This window comes from Schistocerca gregaria, chromosome 7, assembly GCF_023897955.1.
Source record: "Schistocerca gregaria isolate iqSchGreg1 chromosome 7, iqSchGreg1.2, whole genome shotgun sequence".
In the NCBI taxonomy this organism is placed as follows: Eukaryota; Metazoa; Arthropoda; class Insecta; order Orthoptera; family Acrididae; genus Schistocerca; species Schistocerca gregaria.
In genome coordinates this window covers 194,954,129-194,976,898 of record NC_064926.1, presented here as the reverse complement: position 1 = coordinate 194,976,898, position 22,770 = coordinate 194,954,129, and the positions used below count along the sequence as shown (strand labels likewise).

Below are 22,770 nucleotides of genomic sequence, written 5' to 3'. Positions count from 1 at the left end.
TATGGCAGACACTGAAAGCCTCACACATTGATCTCTTAATAGGAAACATATTTCATTCACCAACTCTCTACTTATAGCCCTCTGCTTTGTTTTATACCTATTATGCAGCAGTCTCTGTTCCTTTAGGAATTTCTTTACAGTAACTGGTCTCTCCCATGACAAACTGTTCTGATGGGTAAATGTCTATCCACTGCATAGTCAACTATTCTTTTGAACGTGAGTCGTGCTCCTCTATAGGCTGCTGGTCTGAGCTAAAATTTCAGATTTCTCAATGAGGTATGACACTACTGCTTCTTTATCTACTTAATGGAACACACAAATCTTTCTACGTGTTTTAGTTGTTCTTTGTAATTTGGTAATTATTGTTGCTACAACTGTGCCATGGTCATTGATATCAGTTTTGTTGTGGACATCCTCAAAGAAGTCAGGACTGTTTATTGCCATTGGATTTAGTATATTTCCACCATGACTGGGGTTCCAAGCTATCTGTTCTAGGAAGTTTTCAGAAAAGGCATTTAGTAAAGTTTCATACACAGGATGTCTTGTCATTCCCACAACTAAGAAAACTATAATTAGTTAAGTTGATTGTTGGATCATTAAAGTCTCATCCACTGATTACAATATGACTGGGGGTAGTAGTAGTAGTAGTAGTAGTAGTAGTAGCAGCTTTGTTCATCTGTAGATCTCTTTTTACAAGGATACAGGACATGTCAAAGTATTTACAAATTTATGATGATGTAAATAAAATAGAAAGAAATTTCCACATGGGAAAAATATATTAAAAACAAAGATTCCAAGACTTACCAAGCGGGAAAGTGCCGGCAGACAGGCACATTAACAAAACACACAAACACACACACAGAATTACTAGCTTTCGCAACCGATGGTTGCTTCTTCAGGAAGGAGAGGGAAAGACGAAAGGATGTGGGTTTTAAGGGAGAGGGTAAGGAGTCATTCCAATCCCGGGAGCGGAAAGACTTCCCTTAGGGGAAAAAAAGGACAGGTGTACACTCGCACACACATATCCATCCGCACATACACAGACACAAGCAGACATATTTAAAGGCATCTGACATCTCTGCCCTTACTCTTTGCCTTTAAATATGTCTGCTTGTGTCTGTGTATGTGCGGATGGATATGTGTGTGTATGTGTGTGCGAGTGTACACCTGTCCTTTTTTTCCCCTAAGGGAAGTCTTTCCGCTCCCGGGATTGGAATGACTCCTTACCCTCTCCCTTAAAACCCACATCCTTTCGTCTTTCCATTGTTTTTAATATGTTTACAAATTTAGATCAATTAAAAATAAGCTAATTTGTATACACATATATTTACAGACTTCTAATTAGAGACAATCATTAGATTTACTGCTGGTATACAATACTTATTCTTACAAATAACTTATTAAATAATGTAATGCCACATTGTTCACTCATATCTCACTATCAGTCACTGCACACACTCTACACACAAAAATAAGTTGTTTCATAACACTTCGTTCCTCCCCATGGGCCTTGGGGAGGCTTGTGTGCCTCAGCAATACAGATAGCTGTACCGTAGGTGCAACCACAATGGAGGGGTATCTGTTGAGAGGCCAGACAAATGTGTGGTTCCTAAAGAGGGGCAGCAGCCTTTTCAATAGTTGCAAGGGATGATTGACTGATCTGGCCTTGTAACACTAACCAAAACGGCCTTGCTGTGCTGGTACAGTGAACGGCTGAAAGCAAGGGGAAACTACAGCCATAATTATTCCCGAGGGCATTCAGCTTTAATGTATGGATAAATGATGATGGCGTCCTCTTGGGTAAAATATTCCGGAGGTAAAATAGTCCCCCATTTGGATCTCCGGGCGGGAACTACTCAGGAGGATGTCGTTATCAGGAGAAAGAAAACTGGCATTCTACGGGTCGGAGCGTGGAACGTCAGATCCCTTAATCGGGCACGTAGGTTAGAAAAAATTTAAAAAGGGAAATGGATAGGTTAAAGTTAGATATAGTGGAAATTAGTGAAGTTCAGTGGCAAGAGGAACAAGACTTCTGGTCAGGTGACTACAGGGTTATAAACACAAAATCAAATAGGGGTAATGCAAGAGTAGGCTTAATAATGAATAGGAAAATAGGAATGCGGGTAAGCTACTACAAACAGCATAGTGAACACATTATTGTGGTCAAGATAGATACGAAGCCCACACCTACTACAGTAGTACAAGTTTATATGCCAACTAGCTCTGCAGATGATGAAGAAATTGAAGAAATGTATGAGGAGATAAAAGAAATTATTCAGGTAGTGAAGGGAGACAAAAATTTAATAGTCATGGGTGACTGGAATTCGGCAGTAGGAAAAGGGAGAGTAGGAAACGTAGTAGGTGAATATGGATTGGGGGTAAGAAATGAAAGAGGAAGCCACCTGGTAGATTTTTGCACTGAGCACAACTTAATCATAGCTAACACTTGGTTCAAGAATCATGAAAGAAGGTTGTATACATGGAAGAAGCCTGGAAATACTGACAGGTTTCAGATAGATTATATAATGGTAAGACAGAGATTTAGGAACCAGGTTTTAAATTGTAAGACATTTCCAGGGGCAGGTGTGGATTCAGACCACAATCTATTGATTATGACCTGTAAATTAAAACTGAAGAAGCTGCAAAAAGGTTGTAAATTGAGGAGATGGGACCTGGATAAACTGACTAAATCAGAGGTTGTACAGAGTTTCAGGGAGAGCATAAGGGAACAATTGACAGGAATGGGGGAAAGAAATACAGTAGAAGAAGAATGGGTAGCTCTGAGGGCTGAAGTAGTGAAGGCAGCAGAGGATCAAGTAGGTATAAAGACGAGGGCTAGTAGAAATCCTTGGGTGACAGAAGAAATATTGAATTTAATTGATGAAAGGAGAAAATATAAAAATGCAGTAAATGAAGCAGGCAAAAAGGAATAACAACATCTCAAAAATGAGATCGACAGGAAGTGCAAAATGGCTAAGCAGGGATGGCTAGAGGACAAATGTAAGGATTTAGAGGCTTATCTCACTAGGGGTAAGATAGATACAGCCTACAGGAAAATTAAAGAGACCTTCAGAGAAAAGAGGACCACTTGTATGAATATCAAAAGCTCAGATGGAAATCCAGTTCTAAGCAAAGAATGGAAAGCAGCAAGGTGGAAGGAGTATATAGAGGGTCTATACATGGGTGATGTACTTGAGGACAATATTATAGAAATGGAAGAGAATGTAGATGAAGATGAAATGGGAGATATAATATTGCGTGAAGAGCTTGACAGAGCACTGAAAGACCTGAGTCGAAACAAGGCTCCAGGAGTAGACAACATTCCATTAGAACTACTGACAGCCTTGGGAGAGCCAGTCCTGACGAAACTCTACCATGTGGTGAGCAAGATGTATGAAACAGGCGAAATACCCTCAGACTTCAAGAAGAATATAATAATTCCTATCCCAAAGAAAACAGGTGTTGACAAATGTGAAAATTATCGAACTATCAGTTTAATAAGTCACGGCTGCAAAATACTAACGCAGATTCTTTACAGACGAATGGAAAAACTAGTAGAAGCCGACCTCGGGGAAAATCAGTTTGGATTCCGTAGAAATGTTGGGACACGTGAGGCAATACTGACCCTACGACCTATCTTAGAAGCTAGTTTAAGGAAAGGTAAACCTATGTTTCTAGCATTTGTAGACTTAGAGAAAACTTTTGACAATGTTGACTGTAATACATTCTTTCAAATTCTGAAGGTGGCAGGGGTAAAATACAGGGAGCGAAAGGCTATTTACAATTTGTACGGAAACCAGATGGCAGTTATAAGAGTCAAGGGACATGAAAGGGAAGCAGTGGTTGGAAAAGGAGTGAGACAGGGTTGTAGTCTGTCTCCGATGTTATTCAATCTGTATTTTGAGCAAGCAGTGAAGGAAACAAAAGAAAAATTCAGAGTAGGTATTAAAATCCATGGAGAAGAAATAAAAACTTAGAGTTTTCTGCCGGATATCAGCGTCTTCCAAACATGATATTTCGACATCATTACTTGACATCTTCATCAGGTGTTCCCTGAGACTGGCTGCTTGCTGGACCGGGTCGCATATTTATGGCTGCCCGGTGCCTGGTGTTCTGTTTGCCGTTCCCTAGATGGTCCGCGCCCGCTAGTCGCGCTATCCTGCCGCTCTAGGTGTTTTCTATTCCGTCCGCGCCCGCTCTGGCCGTCTCCAACTGCTGTCGTGGCCTCCTGGTGTTCCCTTCTCGGTCCGCACCTGCGAGTGGCGCTGCAATGCCGCTCTGGACGTTCCCTATTCCGTCCGCTCCCGCTCTGTCCGTCTCCGACTGCGGCTGAGGCTTCCTGGTGTTCCCTTCTTGGTTCATGCTCGCAGTGTGCGGATGTCTGAGGCTCGTTGTTGGTGTTGGACCGACGGCCAGAGTGGGCGTGGACGGAATAGAGAACACCTAGAGCGGCAGGATAGCGCGACTAGCGGGCGCGGACCATCTAGGGAACGGCAAACGGAACACCAGGCACCGGGCAGGCATAAATATGCGACCCGGTCCAGCAAGCAGTCAGTCTCAGGGAACACCTGATGAAGACATCAAGTAATGACATCGAAATATCATGTTTGGAAGACGCTGATATCCGGCAGAAAACCTGATTTCCACGAGATGTCATCAAATCGCCGGGAAAGTCTAAGAAATTAAAAACTTAGAGGGTCGCTGATGACATTGTAATTCTATCAGAGACAGCAAAGGACTTGGAAGAGCAGTTGAATGGAATGGATAGTGTCTTAAAAGGAGGGTATAACATGAACATCAACAAAAGCAAAACGAGGATAATGGAATGTAGTTGAATTAAGTTGGGTGATGCTGAGGGAATTAGATTAGGAAATGAGACACTTAAAGTAGTAAAGGAATTTTGCTATTTGGGGAGCAAAATAACTGATGATGGTCAAAGTTGAGAGGATATAAAATGTACTGGCAAAGGCAAGGAAAGCGTTTCTGAAGAAGAGAAATTTGTTAACATCGAGTATAGATTTAAGTGTCAGGAAATCATTTTTGAAAGTATTTGTATGGAGTGTAGCCATGTATGGAAGTGAAACATGGACGATAACTAGTTTGGACAAGAAGAGAATAGAAGCTTTCGAAATGAGCTGCTACAGAAGAATGCTGAAGATTAGATGGGTAGATCACATAACTAATGAGGAAGTATTGAATAGGATTGGGGAGAAGAGAAGTTTGTGGCACAACTTGACTAGAAGAAGGGATCAGTTGGTAGGACATGTGTTGAGGCATCAAGGGATCACCAATTTAGTATTGGAGGGCAGCGTGGAGGGTAAAAATTGTAGAGGGTAGACCAAGAGATGAATACACTAAGCAGATTCAGAAGGATTTAGGCTGCGGTAAGTACTGGGAGATGAAGAAGCTTGCACAGGATAGAGTAGCATGGAGAGCTGCATCAAACCAGTCTCAGGACTGAAGACCACAACAGCAACAACACTTCGTCCACTACACACACACACACACACACACACACACACACACACACACACACACACACTGGTGATCTCTGGGCCATTTTCTGTACCGCATCTTCCCATTTTCTATCCTGAAAAACTGAGTCAGCATTCCTCCATAATGAGTGAGATGTTGAGCTCAGAAAGAGGAGGAGGTGCTAGTATTTTGCCATGCATAGCTTGAGGGTAAGTATTTCTAAAAAGGAAAAAAAAGAAGGAAAAAAACATAAAGTGAAGGTGCTATGTGGAATGTTGCATATTTTATAATCATTATTGTTATTATTTATTTCTGTAATATTTTTATCAAACCCATACTCTGTTTTAGCTAAGTAATCCTGAAATGTATAAAATGTATTGCATGTCAGGTACTTTTTAGCTGCCTTTTTAAATAAGTGTATTTTTGCAATTTCTTTAATCTCTTTTAGTAATTTATTGTGCAGTTTTATTCCTTGGTAGAAAATGCTGTTTTTGAGTTTTATGTTTATTTTTTCTTGGCAAATGTATGTTAAGTCTATTTCTTGTTGCTTGGTCATGGACAGAGCTGTTTGTGCAGTAATTTGCCAATGTTATTTTTGATGTGAACATCTGACTGGTAAATGTATTCACATGAGCAGTTAAAGTCTCCAGTGTTTTGAACAGATCTTTACAATGAGCTCGACTAGTAATTTTGGTTATTATACTTATGGCTCTTTTCTGGAGTTTGAAAATTGTGTTCATATTTTGTGCATTTGTTCCCCAAAACAGAATGGCATAGCTAAGAACTGAGTGTACATATGAATAATATGTAACTATAAGACACTGCATGTTACACACTGATGATAGGATTCTGAGGACATAACATGCTGATGACATTCTGTTTGCAAGTACCTTTGTGTGTTCATACCACTTCAACTGAGAATCAACCTTCATTCCTAGAAATTTTGCATTTGTTACACAGTCTATAGAGGTGCCATCTACATTTAATTTAGCATTGTCATTTTTCCTCTTCAAACTGAAATTCATGGCATTAGTTTTCTTTATGTTCAATCTCACTTTATTACTTATTGACCAATTATAAACTTCCTTGAGAGTTTCATTTGCTTTCTCGGCAAGGAGTTCTCTTGTTTTCTCAGTGACTGTAATATTGCTGTCATCAGCGAAGAGGATTTTTTCACCATGAGTATCACTACTGGGAAAGTCATTGATGTATTACAGGCACAATGTTGGTCCTAACATGCTGCCTTGCGGAACCCCTATTTAATGTATTTTGGCTCTGATAAGTGTTTTACTAAATGTTTATATCTATCTGAAGTATGTGTTATCTATACTCTTTGTACCCTATCTGTTAGGTATTATCGAAACCAGACATTAGCTACCCCTCTCATTCCTAATGCTTCTAATTTATTTAATAGGATCTTGTGGTTGACTGTATCAAATGCCTTAGTAAGATCCAAAAATATGCCTGTGACACACTCATCTCTATCAAGAGCATCAAGTACAACTTTTGTGAATTCTACTATGGCTGACTCAGTATTTTTGCCACTTTGGAAACCAAACTGTGATTTGCTTAAAAGATTATATTTATTCAGGTAATTCATTAATGTTATCTTTCATAATTGCTTCTACACTACTGCATATTAAAATTGCTACACCAAGAAGAAATGCAGATGATAAACGGGTATTCATTGGACAAATATATTATACTAGAACTGACAAGTGATTACATTTTCATGCAATTTGGGTGCATAGATCCTGAGAAATCAGTACCCAGAACAACCACCTCTGGCCGTAATAACGGCCTTGATACGCCTGGGCATTGAGTCAAACAGAGCTTGGACGGTGTGTACAGGTACAGCTGCCCATGCAGCTTCATCACAATACCACAGTTTATCAAGAGTAGTGACTGGTGTATTGTGATGAGCCAGTTGCTCAGCCACCATTGACTAGACGTTTTCAATTGGTGAGAGATCTGGAGAATGTGCCAGCCAGGGCAGCAGTCGAACATTTTCTGTATCCAGAAAGGCCCGTACAGGACCTGCAATATGCGGTCGTGCATTATGCTGCTGAAATGTAGGGTTTCGCAGGGATCAAATGAAGGGTAGAGCCACGGGTCGTAACACATCTGAAACATAACGACCACTGTTCAAAGTGCCGTCAATGCAAACAAGAGGTGACCGAGACGTGTAACCAATGGCACCCCATACCATCACACTGGGTGATTCGCCAGTATGACGAATACATGCTTTCAATGTGCATTCACTGCGATGTCGCCAAACATGGATGTGACCATCATGATGCTGTAAACAGAACCTGGATTCATCCGAAAAAATTACGTTTTGCCATTCGTGCACCCAGGTTCGTCGTTGAGTACACCATCACAGGCACTCCTGTCTGTGATGCAGCATCAAGGGTAACCGCAGCCATTGTCTCCAAGCTGATAGTCCATGCTGCTGCAAACACTGTGTGGCTGTTTGTGCAGATGGTTGTTGTCCTGCAAACATCCCCATCTGTTGACTCAGGGATCGAGACGTGGCTGCACGATCTGTTACAGCCACGCGGATAAGATGCCTGTCATCTCAACTGCTAGTGATATGAGCCCATTGGGATCCAGCACAGCATTCTGTATTACCCTCCTAAACCCACCGATTCCATATTCTGCTAACAGTCATTGGATGTCGACCAACACGAGCAGCAATGTCACGATATGATAAACTGCAATTGCGATAGGCTTCAATCCAACCTTTAGCAAAGTCAGAAATGTGATGGTACACTTTTCTCCTCTATACATTAGGCATCACATCAAGGTTTCACCAGGCAACGCTGGTCAACTGCTGTTTGTGTATGAGAAATTGGTTGGAAACTTTCGTCATGCCAGCATATTGTAGGTGTCGCCACCAGTGCCAAACTTGTGTGAATGCTCTGAAAAACTAATCATTTGCATATCACAGCATCTTCTTGCTGTTGGTTAAATTTTGCATATGTAGCACGTCATCTTCATGGTGTAGCAATTTTAATGGCCAGTAATGTATTATTTTTGAGAATGCTGATAGCAGGGAAATGGGCTGGTAATTTTCTATGTCTTCCGCATTACCTTTCTTAAGCAAAGGTACAACTCTTGCCCGTTTTAACTGCTATGGAAATGTCCCTGATGTGAAGGATTCATTTATTGTATTTGTTAAGGGGTCTTGTATAATCCCTATGCATTGTTTCCGTACACATATTGGTACTTCACATAAGCCTACAAACTTTTTATTTTTTAGTTTTTGAATTGTTTTACTGACTTCATTCTCTGTGGTGGAAGTAACATCATTGTATTTAGTACAACATTATTTACAGGTGGGCTTATGTACTAGTGAACTGTATTACTGTCTTAAGTTTTTGGTTTCATTAGGAGGTGAGCCAATAAAGGATCCAATCATAGTTTTATGTCCACCCCTGATACTGAGCCTTGCCCAAACAATCCTTCGTGCACTTTCAATTTCCATCTTCTGGATTCGAGTTATTTATCTACTGCAACAAATACACTACCTCCATTTCTACATCTACATCCATACTCCGCAAGCCACCTGACGGTGTGTGGCGGAGGGTACCTTAAGAACCTCTATCAGTTCTCCCTTCTATTCCAATCTCATATTGTTCGTGGAAAGAAAGATTGTTGGTATGCCTCTGTGTGGGGTCTAATCTCCCTGATTTTATCCTCATGGTCTCTTCATGAGATATACGTAGGAGGGAGCAATATACTGCTTGACTCCTCAGTGAAGGTATGTTCTCGAAACTTCAACAAAAGCCCGTACCGAGCTACTGAGCGTCTCTCCTGCAGAGTCTTACACTGGAATTTATCTATCATCTCCGTAACGCTTGCCCAATTACTAATTGATCCTGTAATGAAGCACGCTGCTCTCCGTTGGATCTTCTCTATCTCTTCTAGCAATCCTATCGGGTACAGATCCCACACTGCTGAGCCGTATTCAAGCAGTGGGTGAACAAGTGTACTGTAACCTACTTCCTTTATTTTCTGATTGTATTTCCTTAGGATTCTTCCAATGAATCTCAGTCTGGCATCTGCTTTACCGACGATGAACTTTATGTGATCATTCCATTTTAAATCAGTCCTAATGCGTACTTTCAGATAATTTATGGAATTAACTGCTTCCAGTTGCTGACCTGCTATTTTGTAGCTAAATGATATGGGATCTTTCTTTCTATGTATTCACAGCACATTACACTTGTCTACATTGAGATTCAATTGCTATTCCTTGCACCATGTGACAATTCGCTGCAGATCCTCCTGCATTTTAGTACAATTTTCCATTGTTACAACCTCTCGATATAGCACAGCATCATCCTCAAAAAGCCTCAGTGAACTTCTGATGTCATCCACAAGGTCGTTTATGTATATTGTGAATAGCAATGGTCCTATGACACTCCTCTGCGGCACACCTGAAATCACTCTTACTTCGGAAGACTTCTCTCCATTGAGAATGACATGCTGCGTTCTGTTATCTAGGAACTCTTCAATCCAGTCACACAATTGGTATGATAGTCCATGCTGATTCCTACAGAGTAGATTTCTAGTCTCCAGAAAAGTTATTATACTCTAACATAATATGTGTTCCAAAATTCTATAACTGATAGACGTTAGAGATATAGGTCTATAGTTCTGCACATCTGTTGGACGTCCCTTCTTGAAAACGGGGATTACCTGTGTCCTTTTCCAATCCTTTGGAACGCTATGCTCTTCTTGAGACCTACAGTACACCACTGCAAGAAGAGGGGCAAGTTCCTTCGCGTACTCTGTGTAAAATCGAACTGGTATCCCATCAGGTCCAGCAGCCTTTCCTCTTTTGAGCGATTTTAATTGTTTCTCTATCCCTCTGTCATCTATTTCGATATCTACCATTTTGTCATCTGTGCAACACTCTAGAGAAGGAACTACAGTGCAGTCTTCCTCTGTGAAACGGCTTTGGAAGAAAACATTTAGTATTTTGGCCTTTAGTCTGTCGTCCTCTGTTTCAGTACCATTTTGGCCACAGAGTGTCTGGACATTTTTTTTGATCCACCTACCGCTTTGACATAAGACCAAAATTTCCTAGGATTTTCTGCCAAGTCAGTACATAGAACTTTACTTTCGAATTCATGGAACGCCTCTCGCATAGCCCTCCTCACACTACATTTCGCTTCGCGTAATTTTTGTTTGTCTGCAAGGCTTTGGCTATGTTTATGTTTGCTGTTTTCTAACTTGGTTGTTGTACCATGGTGGGTCTTTTCCATCTCTTATGATCTTGCTTGGCACATACTCATCTAACACAAAAATCTTCCAACCTTTTTTAATATTTCTATTTACGGCTGAAATCATTGATGCAGTAACCGCTCTATGATCGCTGGTTCCCTGTTCTGCATTAACTGTTTCACCTAGTTCAGGTCTGTTTGTCACCAGAAGGTCTAATATGTTATTGCCATGAGTCGGTTCTCTGTTTAACTGCTCAAGGTAGTTTTCAGATAAAGCACTTAAAAAAATTTCACTGGATTCTTTGCCCTGCCAACCGTTATAAACGTTTAAGTCTCCCAGTCTATATCCGGCAAATTAAAATCTCCACCCAGAACTATAACATGGTGGGGAAATCTACTCGAAATGTTTTCCAAATTATCCTTCAGGTGCTCAGCCACAACCTGCCTTAATCGTGACCTTCACCCAAATTATTTCACATTTCGAATCTCCGTAAATTACCTTCAATACTATTGCATTTTTTATCGTTATAAACATGCCTCTTCCCCCACTGTCCAGCCTGTCCCTGCGGTATACATTCTAATCTGAGGTTAGAATTTCATTACTGTTTACATCTGGTTTCAGCCAACTTTCTGTCCCTAGTACTATGTGGGCATTGTGACCGTTTATTAATGAGAGCAGTTCTGGGACCTTTCTATAGATGCTCCTGCAGTTTATTATTAGCAGATTAATATTGTTATTCCCTGTTTCATTTTGCCTACTCGTACCTTGCCGCGTCTCAGGAGGCATCTTGTCGGTCCTAGGGAGGGAATTCTCTAACCTAAAAAACCCACATGTGCACTCAACACATACTCCGCTACCCTTGTAGCCACTTCCTGCGTGTAGTGCACACCTGACCTATTCATGGGGACCCTACATTTCTCCACCCGATAGCGGAGGTTGAGAAATTTGCACCCCAGATCTCCACAGAATCGTCTGAGCCTCTGGTTTAAGCCTTCCACTTGGCTCCAAACCAGAGGACCGCGATCGGTTTTGGGAACGATACTACAAATGGTTATCTCAGATTCCACCCTGCGAGCAAGGCTTTCCGCCTTCACCAACTCTGTCAACCGCCTGTATGAACTGAGGATGACCTCTCAACCTAGACGGCAGGAGTCATTGGTGCCGACATGAGCAACCGTTTGCAGTCGGGTGCACCCAGTGCTCTCTATCACCGCTGGCAGGACCCCCCCCCCCCCCCCCCCGCTCCCCACCCCCCCCCCCCCCCCGGCAAGCAGACAGAATGAACACTGGCCTTCTTCCCTGACCTTTCCGCTATTTCCCTAAGGGGCTCCATCACCCGCCTAATGTTGGAGCTCCCAATCACTAATACCCCCCCCCCCCCCTGCCACCGTGGCTCCTCGGACCTAGCTGAAGGAGCGGCCACATGTCCACTCACAGGCAGAGTAGGCGATGCCACACGGGCAGCCCCCACATTGACCCTTCGCCTCATGCGCTGCTGAACCCACCACTCCCCTTGGGAAGAGGGTGGCCCAACTGCGCCCGGTACCCGCGATGATGTCTCGACTGCAGGGACAATGGGTGAAGCATGTAACACCTGGGGTGTACAATGCGACACACCAGACTTCCCACTGCTGCTACACTCCAAGGCAGCCAGCTAAAAACGGCTGACTGCAGCCGTCAACACGCTTATCTGTTCTTGAACAGTGGCCTGCTGCTCCTGCATCCATACACAGCAGTCACACATCCTATCCATCCTAAGAAATCAATTTACTGTAGAGAGTTAATCAGCTTTTAACTAGACTGTTAATTCACTAAAGGCGACTGATAGTTGACTCAACTGTGGTTACTAGACACTTCTTGTAGAAAACAATGAAAATAGCACTACCTGTCTCTGGACTGTATTCGAAACAAACAATAGCACTACCGGCACTGTGGCCGATGAAAGGGACTCTCTGGCTGTATTCAAAACACGAAATCTATGGAACACTATTACTAGCACTTGACAATTAAAGCTTTCTAAAAGCAAAAACACACGGAAGAAGAAGTGAAAAGTAAGAAAAATACAGTTACTACTTAAATTAACGTAGCTTGCTGCACAGCAGACGTGAAGCAGACGGCAGTTATGATGAAACTGACACTACTGGAACTATGGCTGACTAAAGGGATTCTCTCTGACTGTATTCAAAACAAACATGAAATCTATGTAACACTATTACTAGCACTGGAAAATTAAAGCTTCCTAAAAGCAAAGACACACGGAAGAAGAAGTGAGAAGTAAGAAAAATACAGTTACTACTTAAATTAACGTAACTTGCTGCACAGCAGCCTGTTGTTGCTGTTGTTGTTGTTGTTGTTGTTGTTGTGGTCGTCAGTCCTGAGACTGGTTTGATGCAGCTCTCCATGCTACTCTATCCTGTGCAAGCTTCTTCATCTCCCAGTACCTACTGCAAACTACATCCTTCTGAATCTGCTTAGTGTAGTCATCTCTTGGTCTCCCTCTACAATTTTTACCCTCCACGCTGCCCTCCAATACTAAATTGGTGATCCCTTGATGCCTCAGAACACGTCCTACCAACCGATCCCTTCTTCTGGTCAAGTTGTGCCACAAACTTCTCTTCTCCCCAATCCTATTCAATACCTCCTCATTAGTTATGTGATCTACCCATCTAATCTTCAGCAATCTTCTGTAGCACCACATTTTGAAAGCTTCTACTCTCTTCTTGTCCAAACTATTTATCATCCATGTTTCACTTCCATACATGGCTACACTCAATACAAATACTTTCAGAAATGACTTCCTGACACTTAAATCTATACTCGATGTTAACAAATTTCTCTTCTTCAGAAATGCTTTCCTTGCCATTGCCAGTCTACATTTTATATCGTCTCTACTTCGACCATCATTAGTTATTTTGCTCCCCAAATAGCAAAATTCCTTTACTACTTTAAGTGTCTCATTTCCTAATCTAATTCCCTCAGCATCACCCAACTTAATTCAACTACATTCCATTATCCTCGTTTTGTTTTTGTTGATGTTCATCTTATATCCTCATTAGACACTATCCATTCCGTTCAACTGCTCTTCCAAGTCCTTTGCTGTCTTAAATGTCCTGCAAAATCTCACTGCTGTCACTTTTGGGTTTTATGCAGCTTTCCGCACCTAGTATTATATGAGACCCATTACTTTACAGTAGTGCTGACTGCTGACACTTTGTCTTGAAGCAATATTTGTGACTGGATTTAGAATTATAGAAACTGGTGAGAAGCCAGATCCTTCTATTTTGGAATGGAAGATTATGGTTATGTGAGGTATGTTAGAACACCTCATATGAAAGAGAACATGTTATAGATTCCAAGACTTGTGATTTGTGAGAATCAAGCCACCACTATTCAGCACAGTGCACAAGCTCTGAACACAAATTAAAGAAACCATCTTTAGAATCTAACATGAACAAATGTTGCACTTGTGTCATTCACAGAAGGTGCATTGCTTGGAGTCAACAGGCTTTTCATGTCGAATTAAGTTAGCAAATAGCTTCCTACAACACTGTGCAGAAAACAAAAAAATTTTTGCTTTCATATTCTCTATACAAGAGATCATTTTTACAAGTGAGGGCATGTTCAACAGTACAAATTGTGGTGAAAACCAAGATGTACTAGTATGTTGATCTTGTCAATTAAAGGTGGTTGTGAATGTGGAGTGGTATTATCAATGATTGCATAATTTGTTTGGACCTTACGTACTTCCCATAAACTGAACAGAGTTGTGTATGAACATTTCTTCAACATTTTCTCTGACAGTTCCTAGAAAATGTTTCACTGAGAATTCTTCAGTTTTTATTTCAGCATGATGAGACACCAACACACTTTGTACTCTGTGTTAGGATCCATATTGATGTTCATTTTGTATAACAATGGATTGGTCAGGGTGGTCCTATTCCATGGTCAGCTCTGTCATCAGACATGACATCAATGGGCTTCTTATAAGGCATTGGAAGAGTCAAGTTTATGAGACATTGGTTGACCGGATAGTCACAGCCACAGCATGTAATACAGTTAAAGGTCCATTGCCTTACACTCTGTCATTATCACATTGGTCAACAGTTTGAATAATACCTGTAAGGGAAGAGTTCTGCATTTCTTACTTAGTGCACTGTATACTATCAGAACAAACTGAACACGCAGTGATGAAAGAGTATGTGAATTTCATTACATCGCTCTGTGTTTTTTGTTGTACATTTTGGTGATTGCGTTTGACAGTCTTTTTCACTGTTGTAAGATTATTGCCATTGAAACAAGAGTATTTGTGGTAAAAAATCAAATGAAACATAACTATGTTATTACTGTGTGGTTACAAAGCTCCCTTACGCCAATATTGTCAGAAAATATCCATGGAAAACTTCTGGAACATTTTTGATAGAGTTGGAGTTCACCCTGCATAAAGACAAAACAAGCAGCAAGAAGGGGCCAATGAATGAATGGTAGATGATTTTCTTATGGGAATGCAGGTACAATATCCTTCACGGAGATATAGGTAAATCAATGACTGTCTGCAAAATTATATTGTTCCTCTCTTTTTAAATCTTATGTCAAACTTTACACTCTAAAGCCTGGATACACATAAGGATGAAATCATTGGATATTATGCAGCATTTAATGCAATGCAGCTTCTTAGACTTTATCTGTGAAGCATACAAGAATGTATTATGCTTTTATTAGATTGCCTACAATTCTCACCATATAAATAAAGTGATCTATTGTCTAATTTTTTCATAATGCGGGAATGTTGTTTACAATTTGAAAATAAAAGTCTTCAAAGGTTTTTAGTAATAGAGATGTGGGTATTGTGTTTGGAACTACATAGAAAATAGTAGTATACCTTATATCTGGATACTGAATTAGCATTAATAATCATTTTTTAGCAAAAAAGATCTATAGCAAGTACAGATAAGTCCAGAAAATTGTAATGTATCATGTTCCATACACTGAAAGGTTTTCCTTTTTGATGGGCTCTATGGAACATGATACATAATTAAATAAATGAATCATTTGAAAGTGTCATTTATTTAATGTGAAAGCTTCCTTGGTGTGTTATTATTTAGGATAATTTTTGCATCTGTGAAAAATAAAGCAAACAGCAGGGGTACACATGTGATAATTTGAAAGGTGAAAGTATAGAGTATTTTTATTATTTTGGAAGGCGAATGGTGACTTGCAACTAGCCATTGTTAAAAACCTGCATAATACCGACTTTTAAATCATATTCTTGATGAAAAAGTGACTGCGTTCTATTTTCTTCCCTTTCCCTGAAATCTGTGAACTTCAGGGGTGGGGGGGGGGGGGGGGCGAAACCTGGGAGCTTCAGGGGGGGGGGTCACGCCCCCCCTCCCCCCTTCCTCCCTCCGTCATGCACCTAGGTATGGGTGCCCTTGAGAATCAGGTTCAGGATCAGCATGACTGACTGAAATTGAATTCTGACATTGAATAACTTGTTATTTTCAAACATTCTTTATGTCTGGTAAAAATATACTTTCTTTATTTCTGCTTTTCCCAAATTAACTCGTTCATGTCTCCATTTGGTCTGGGCTTTCAGCTGTGCTTTTCATCACAGCAACCGCTGTTTCAAATACTGCCGCTCACAGTTTCATCGTTATCATGAACTCATGGATACCATCAGTCGTTTTACATGCTACATGTAATTGTTGATATCTTTTAACGTCCTGTTCTTTGCCCAGATCGCGTTATTAAATATTACCGACAACATTCGATTATATTGAGTCCGAGGATCATGAGCTGTATTTATCATTGACTCTAGCGTACTCGCGGTACGTTTTGATAAATTTATCTTGCGTTCAGTCTACGCATCTTACATCTTTTGAATATTAATATATTTATACTTCTATATTTCTTAAAAATAAAGAGGACAACTATAGTTTTATTTGGGATTTAGATGAAAATTTGCCGACAGCATCAGCACGCAACAAGGGACTGGACGAAGATTTCGCAATCAGAGTCATTATAAATACTTATTTTAAGACGCGCGCTCTCCTGGGGGCGGATTCCACTCTTCAGTCGTTGCGAAATAGTTCCAAAATATTTTTCGTGCATTTTTTTATTGACTCTTCTGTTGAGATGATAGCGATGGGAGGAGGAAAATGACAGCAATTTATATCACTGCTGTCAACTTTGGTTTAACCTACAGTTATACTGCGGTGTCAAAGGGAACCCTAACAGGTTTCGAGTATTGCATTGTTTACTTTGTGGTAAAGAAGTGGTGGGCTCTTTTTTGAGCATACGGAAAATAGATTTTTCTTGTAATGTGAGCTTCAAAATTTGGGACATTTGCACCATGACGTTGGCAGCTGTCCACTGTTTTTGAGAGGGACTATGATTTTTCCCGTACTGTTGAACAAGGGGCTATTGACATGATGTAGCCCTTGTAAAAGTTTGTTTTCGCCGTTTACAGAGGAGTGTTGTGTGTTAGTCATCGTTGTACGAATGTGCGTAACTGCCAGAAAGGTAAGATTTTCTACTTTAAGTCAGGAAAAAGGAGATAAACGGTAATATTTACGTGAGTGTAATTACAGACCCGCCATTTGCAAGGAATTTGTTTTGGCAGTCAGTAGCTTCGTGAATTTTTGTGAATTTGGTTTTAATACGCGAATTAGTAATATGTGTTACTCGAAGAATATGAAAGCCGTAGTTTCATTTTTCAACTATTGTATTGTCAAATAGGTATAATCTTGTAAACATTTGTAGGATTCGAAGATATTCTTCAGGTCGTTCATCCACGGCTCTGTAGTTATGTTGAAAGTTCCTAATTTAGAATTCATTGCATTCTGCGTGTTGCTGCTATTGCCCTAAATTTCTAGGTATGGATGTGTGTGAACAACTTGAAAAATATGATAGAGACTGTAGTGCTTCGCCAAACGCTGCCACTCCCACCGAGAAGAGTTCTGAGGGTGACTACCCAACCGAAGAAACTGAACAGCTGGGCTCCGTTACACTTAGCCAGGAGTCTGATGGAACACCCACAGGTTTGCAGATACGGTCCAGTGCGCGAGTATCAAAGAAGATGCGACTTGATTCCATTCCGCAGTCAGTTCCTGTTGTCTCTGTGGCGCCTGTTTCTGTACCTTCTGCTTCTGCTGTCGCTGTCGAAAAGAAAGGTACGCTGTGTTACATTAGCAGAATTAAAAAATATTTAATGGCATACAAGCTAATTTCAGTGAAGACTTCGGATTGCAGCCAGGTGATTTGTTGCGATCCTTTTTTTCTGTCATTAATTGTAAGGGTCATTATGCTGGATTGTTTTTTTGTTGCCTTATAAAAATAGATCCATTCTCAATAATTTCATTGCTGTTGCCGGGTTCAGTAGTTAAAGGACGCCTATCTGGAAATGCTCTGACTGCAAACAGAATTGGAAATGATAACTGCTGTTCAGTGATTTTCAATAGAAGTGTGGCATGGGATTGAGACTGTGTAAAATGAAGTGGGTACTCTATACTTGTAATTGTGTATTTTGACATCTGTGAAACATTTCTCTGTCTTAGTACATTTTTAAAAGCTGTATCATATGCTATGGCAACATTATGATCTACCATCCATCATTCACCTTCAAGTGTGTTTAGAGTCTTGATTGTGAGGGATCATTGTTACTAATAAATGGTTTTGTTATGTTGGTCACAACACAGATAACTTGTGCAAAAATGCACAATTGTCATCAGTTCTGAAAGAAATTACTGTGATTGTTGTGCATCATTTTTGAGAGTCTTCGTGTTGTGCTGTGAACACTTTCCCGACATTTTGAAACTGTACAATGTGATTTATTTCTCATGATGGTACAGTATTAACTAGCAGAGTGGCTTTGCCATCACCTCATGTTCCATGGTCGTGCAGTTATGAACTTTTATCATATGTCTCTGCAAGTAAAAGTTGGTGTCATTTATCTAATTGCATTTTTTAAAGCAAGCTACAACAAAAACTCTAAAAATCTTGCTTGCTATAATGCATTGTTGGTTGGGATGACGTGTTTTAATGGTAAATTAACATTTTAATCCCAACCGTAACTGCAGGCTACTCTGTAATGGGTCAATTGAACCTACTGATACCAAATGTCAGCTTTGACTTGTGATGCAATGCTGCTGTGGTTTTTGGCATCATACACATCCAGACGGAAAAAGGATAGAACACTGACAGTATTTGTTTTGTGTCTGTAATTTTTTTTCAGTGTACATTTTGGCGACACTTTGTATGTTAGGTTGAATTGTGATAGTTTTGTTCTGTATTTGCAAAGCCAATGAATGTAAATACAAAATCTTTGCTGTGGGGACATACTAATCTGTAGCATAGCCAAAGGTGTAGGTTCAGTTGAAAGAAAACACTTTTATTGAGAGTTGGTGAAACCAATGAATGTTATGCCATGAGAATAGCTATGATTCTTGTCATCTACACCTAACATACATACCCTGCAAGCCACTATACAGTGCATGGCAAGGGTCCCATGTACCACTACCACACATTTCCTTTCTTATTCCACTGATGGATAGAGTGAGGGGAAAAAAGATTGTCTATAAGCCTCAATATGAGCCATAACATCTCTTATATCATCTATGTTTCTCTTATATGAAATGTATATTGGCCGCAGTAGAATGTTTGTGCGGTAAAGTTGAAATGCCACTTCTCTAAATTTTCTCAGTAGTGTTCCTATAAAAGAATATCACCTTCCCTCCAGTGCATATGTTTTGCATATTTGATTTCAGTGAATCGCTTATGCCCACCAGTTTGATGAGGTCATTGGTCAGAACCAACAGGCTATTTTGAAGGCCTTGAAGCCTATTATTGCTAGTGGAACAGTGTATTTGAAGCTTACTGATAGATAACCAATAAAAGTAACAAAGCGAGGGAATTGATGTCTAAGTTACATTAAAGCTGACTTTAATTTTGTCCTGGGCTTAATGCTGGTGGAATTTGTATACACTATAGAATGTTTGATGGTGTATCATCATCTCTAAAATTTTCTAGTCTTTTCAGGTCACATCAATCACAAGCTTCGGTATCCTGTATGTGCCCAGGGTTTCTATATGTGCCCATATCAGTCCAGTCTTACCTTTTATCTTTCTTTGCAAGTGTTCTTCATATAATTTTTCATGATAGTTGTTTCTTATTCTGTCCACAGTTGCATCTTGTGTGCTGCTCCCCAGAAATTTATTTTCACTTGCTTGTATTTAACTCCTTCCTTCCCTCCATCAGCCATGTCTCTACTGCATATGTCAATACTTAAGTGTAGTATGGTAGTATATCAGTCTGTAGGGATACTTCTTTGCTTCAGATCATGTCTTTGATGGCTCACACTTTATGCTCTCATTCACTAACTTCTTTATAATTTTGCACTCTGCTAAACAGCATTCCCCAGTCATGAATTTTACCACTTTCTTCAGATTTCAGTTGCTTTCCACTCAGCCTAATCTGCTTTGCCATCTTCTGGTCTCCTACTTGTGATAAATATGTATGTTTTTGTGCTGTCCAAAACATTATTTCATAATATTATACTTCTTCATCTTTTGCATCTGAACTGCTGTTGGGCTTCCTTTTCATCTTTTCATCTTTCCATCATATAATCTCAAACAGAATTGCTTTCTTCTTGTCTTCTCCAATCTTCTATGCTACTCCTAGCTGCAAACGAACAATATTCAAATGTTTATACTTAGATAGTTATTTGAAGAAATAGACAATAAAATATTGTGAATAAATTATTTGTGGATAAAGAGATTATTCTTCTGTATCAATACCAAAAAGTAATGGCTAGACTATTTTTTGTGTGGAACTTGACTAACGAAAAACAAAGTAGACACACATTTTCTTTGGTTAATTCTCTATCTGCACTATACACAACCAACTAATGTTTGATTCTGTGACTCATCTGCATACATAAATTCTCTGCAAACCATTGTGAATGGCATGACAGAGGTTAATTAGCAAAGGCATTTTTAATTGCTTATGAAGTGGGGGGAGAAAGCTTAAATGTCTCTGTGTGTACTGTAATCAGTGGAATCTTGTCTTCAGTATTCCTGCGGGAAAGATACAGAGGGGCTGAAGAATATCTACATCTCTATTCAGAAAACCACTATGAAGTGCATGGCAGCGGGTACATCCCATTGTACCAGTTGTTAGAGTTTCTTGCTGTACCATTCACATATTGCATGTGGGAAGAAAGATTGTTTGAATTCCTTTGCACTACTGTAATATTTCAAATCATCTCTTGTAGTGAGCCATTGATATTGCTGTCATAGGATACTACATTTTTTCATGTTGTGAAGTGCACAAGTTGTACGTTTTTGAACATTTAGAGGAAGTTGCCAATCTTTGCACCACTTTGAAGTCTTATCAAGATCTGACTGAATTTTTATGCAACTTCACACAGAAAGTATTTCATTATAGCTGCATCACCTGCAAAAATTAATCACTTAATCCTAATTTGTGAAATTTTGTAAGTCATCTATCGTGAGGTAATTTGTGTTTGGTCTTAATCCTCTAGGACCCACAACAGTTAATATTAATTGTAGGTTGTTCTTACCAGAGTATTATTTACAGTTGGCAATATGCTGGAGGACAAATGTACAACTTTTAGCATTTTTTCATTTTTGAGTCCTTTTTTACAATGTGTCACACATATACAACATGGGGATTCAAAGTAATGATATCGGCATGGGTAAGAAATATGTATAATCACAGTTTTGCATTCTGAATTGGTTTATTACAAAATCTCATACAATAATGTAACAAGAGATATACTTACATACATTTATTATAGTAGTGGAATCTTCTGAAGCAGTTTCTGTCTTTGTTGAAGTACAGAAAAACATTGCATTTTCGCATTGGACAAAAGTATTCTGTTTCTTCCAAATTTTGCACCTTCCTTGTGTGTTATTCCACTGATGAAAGTGGACAATTTTGTCCTTTCTTTTGGCATTCTAGCACTGGAGTTATTGTAGTAACAGGTTTCTTGAAGTTTTTGGACTTATCTTTAGTACTTTGACATCCCCTCTTGAATTTTCTTTGTCCACCAGATATCAATGCACTTGCAACATTAGGTTGAAACTGCCTGTTTTTCAGACAGAGCCTTGCGGTCTTCTCTATGTTTCAGCAAGCTATTGACAACAGCTATTGTTATTGTATCTCAAAAGATATACAAATACCATAATCTTGATTTTATGGGACTTTTGTATAGTGATGTCAACACATCATGAAGATCTACTCCTCCAATGTTATAATTGTACATTTGAACAGTGGATGATCTTGGGACAAGAGTATGTTCTTTCTTAGTCCTATCCTATCTTTTTGCCATGTCCTTTCACTCTACACCTGTTAGTGAAGATAAAAGTGTAACACATTTGTTATCGTACCATTTCACAATGATGAACTTGTCCGTTGTGTCAACTTGTGAAGCTATAGTACTGTGTCCTTGCGCTTTCATCTGCTCTTCATCGGCAAGAGTATATTGCTTGAATATTTCAGCTCTTATTGTGCCTGTATAATAAATATCCCTCTTCAGTAGTATCTCACAACATGATACGATGTGAAGAAATTGTCTGCATAAACCCTAAAAAAGGGACCTCCTTTCAGTGCTGCCGTTAGCTTCATCACAACTTTGAAACCAAGACTTTTTGCAGATACATGCTTTGTTGTCTAAGGAGCTGCACCTTGGTAAATGTCAAAATCATACAAATATCCTGAGGAGCCCACTTTTTGAGTCCCCATCTTCTTGGTGTATTTTGTATATATTGTCAAAGACCACTGAATACTTTGAAAGGGATTATTATTTCGTCAACACACCGAGTCACCTGGGCAGTTTTCTCAGGCAAGCTTTTGAGAACAAAGTAAGTGTGAGAATAAAGAACGCCAAGGTCGAATTTTCCATACGTTATCTTCTTTCTGTGTTAGTTCAGTAACAATAAGATTGTCCTAGAAATGCAACAGAGATACTAGTTTCTGAAAGCAACTTCGAGCCATTATATCCAGAAACCAGATCGTACGCCTTGTGTTTTTCCTAATAACAAGGCA

The 22,770-nt window shown here is 39.8% G+C and overlaps 1 protein-coding gene across 7 annotated transcripts in view; it reads left to right on the top strand.

Moving 5' to 3' along the window:
• Nucleotides 1-16,292: 16,292 nt before the first annotated feature.
• Nucleotides 16,293-22,770, top strand: part of LOC126282048 (protein cramped) — a 156,586-nt gene continuing 150,108 nt past the window's right edge. For 2 of the 7 annotated variants that reach the window (XM_049981470.1, XM_049981472.1), the window contains exons 1-2: nucleotides 16,461-16,532; nucleotides 17,580-17,876. In XM_049981470.1, the coding sequence (XP_049837427.1) occupies nucleotides 17,582-17,876 (295 nt within the window). In that variant the 5' untranslated portion in view covers nucleotides 16,461-16,532; nucleotides 17,580-17,581. Of the gene's footprint in view, nucleotides 16,533-16,657; nucleotides 17,227-17,579; nucleotides 17,877-22,770 lie in introns of those variants that run through there. The other 5 variants (XM_049981473.1, XM_049981471.1, XM_049981468.1 and 2 more) reach the window with 4 other exon arrangements.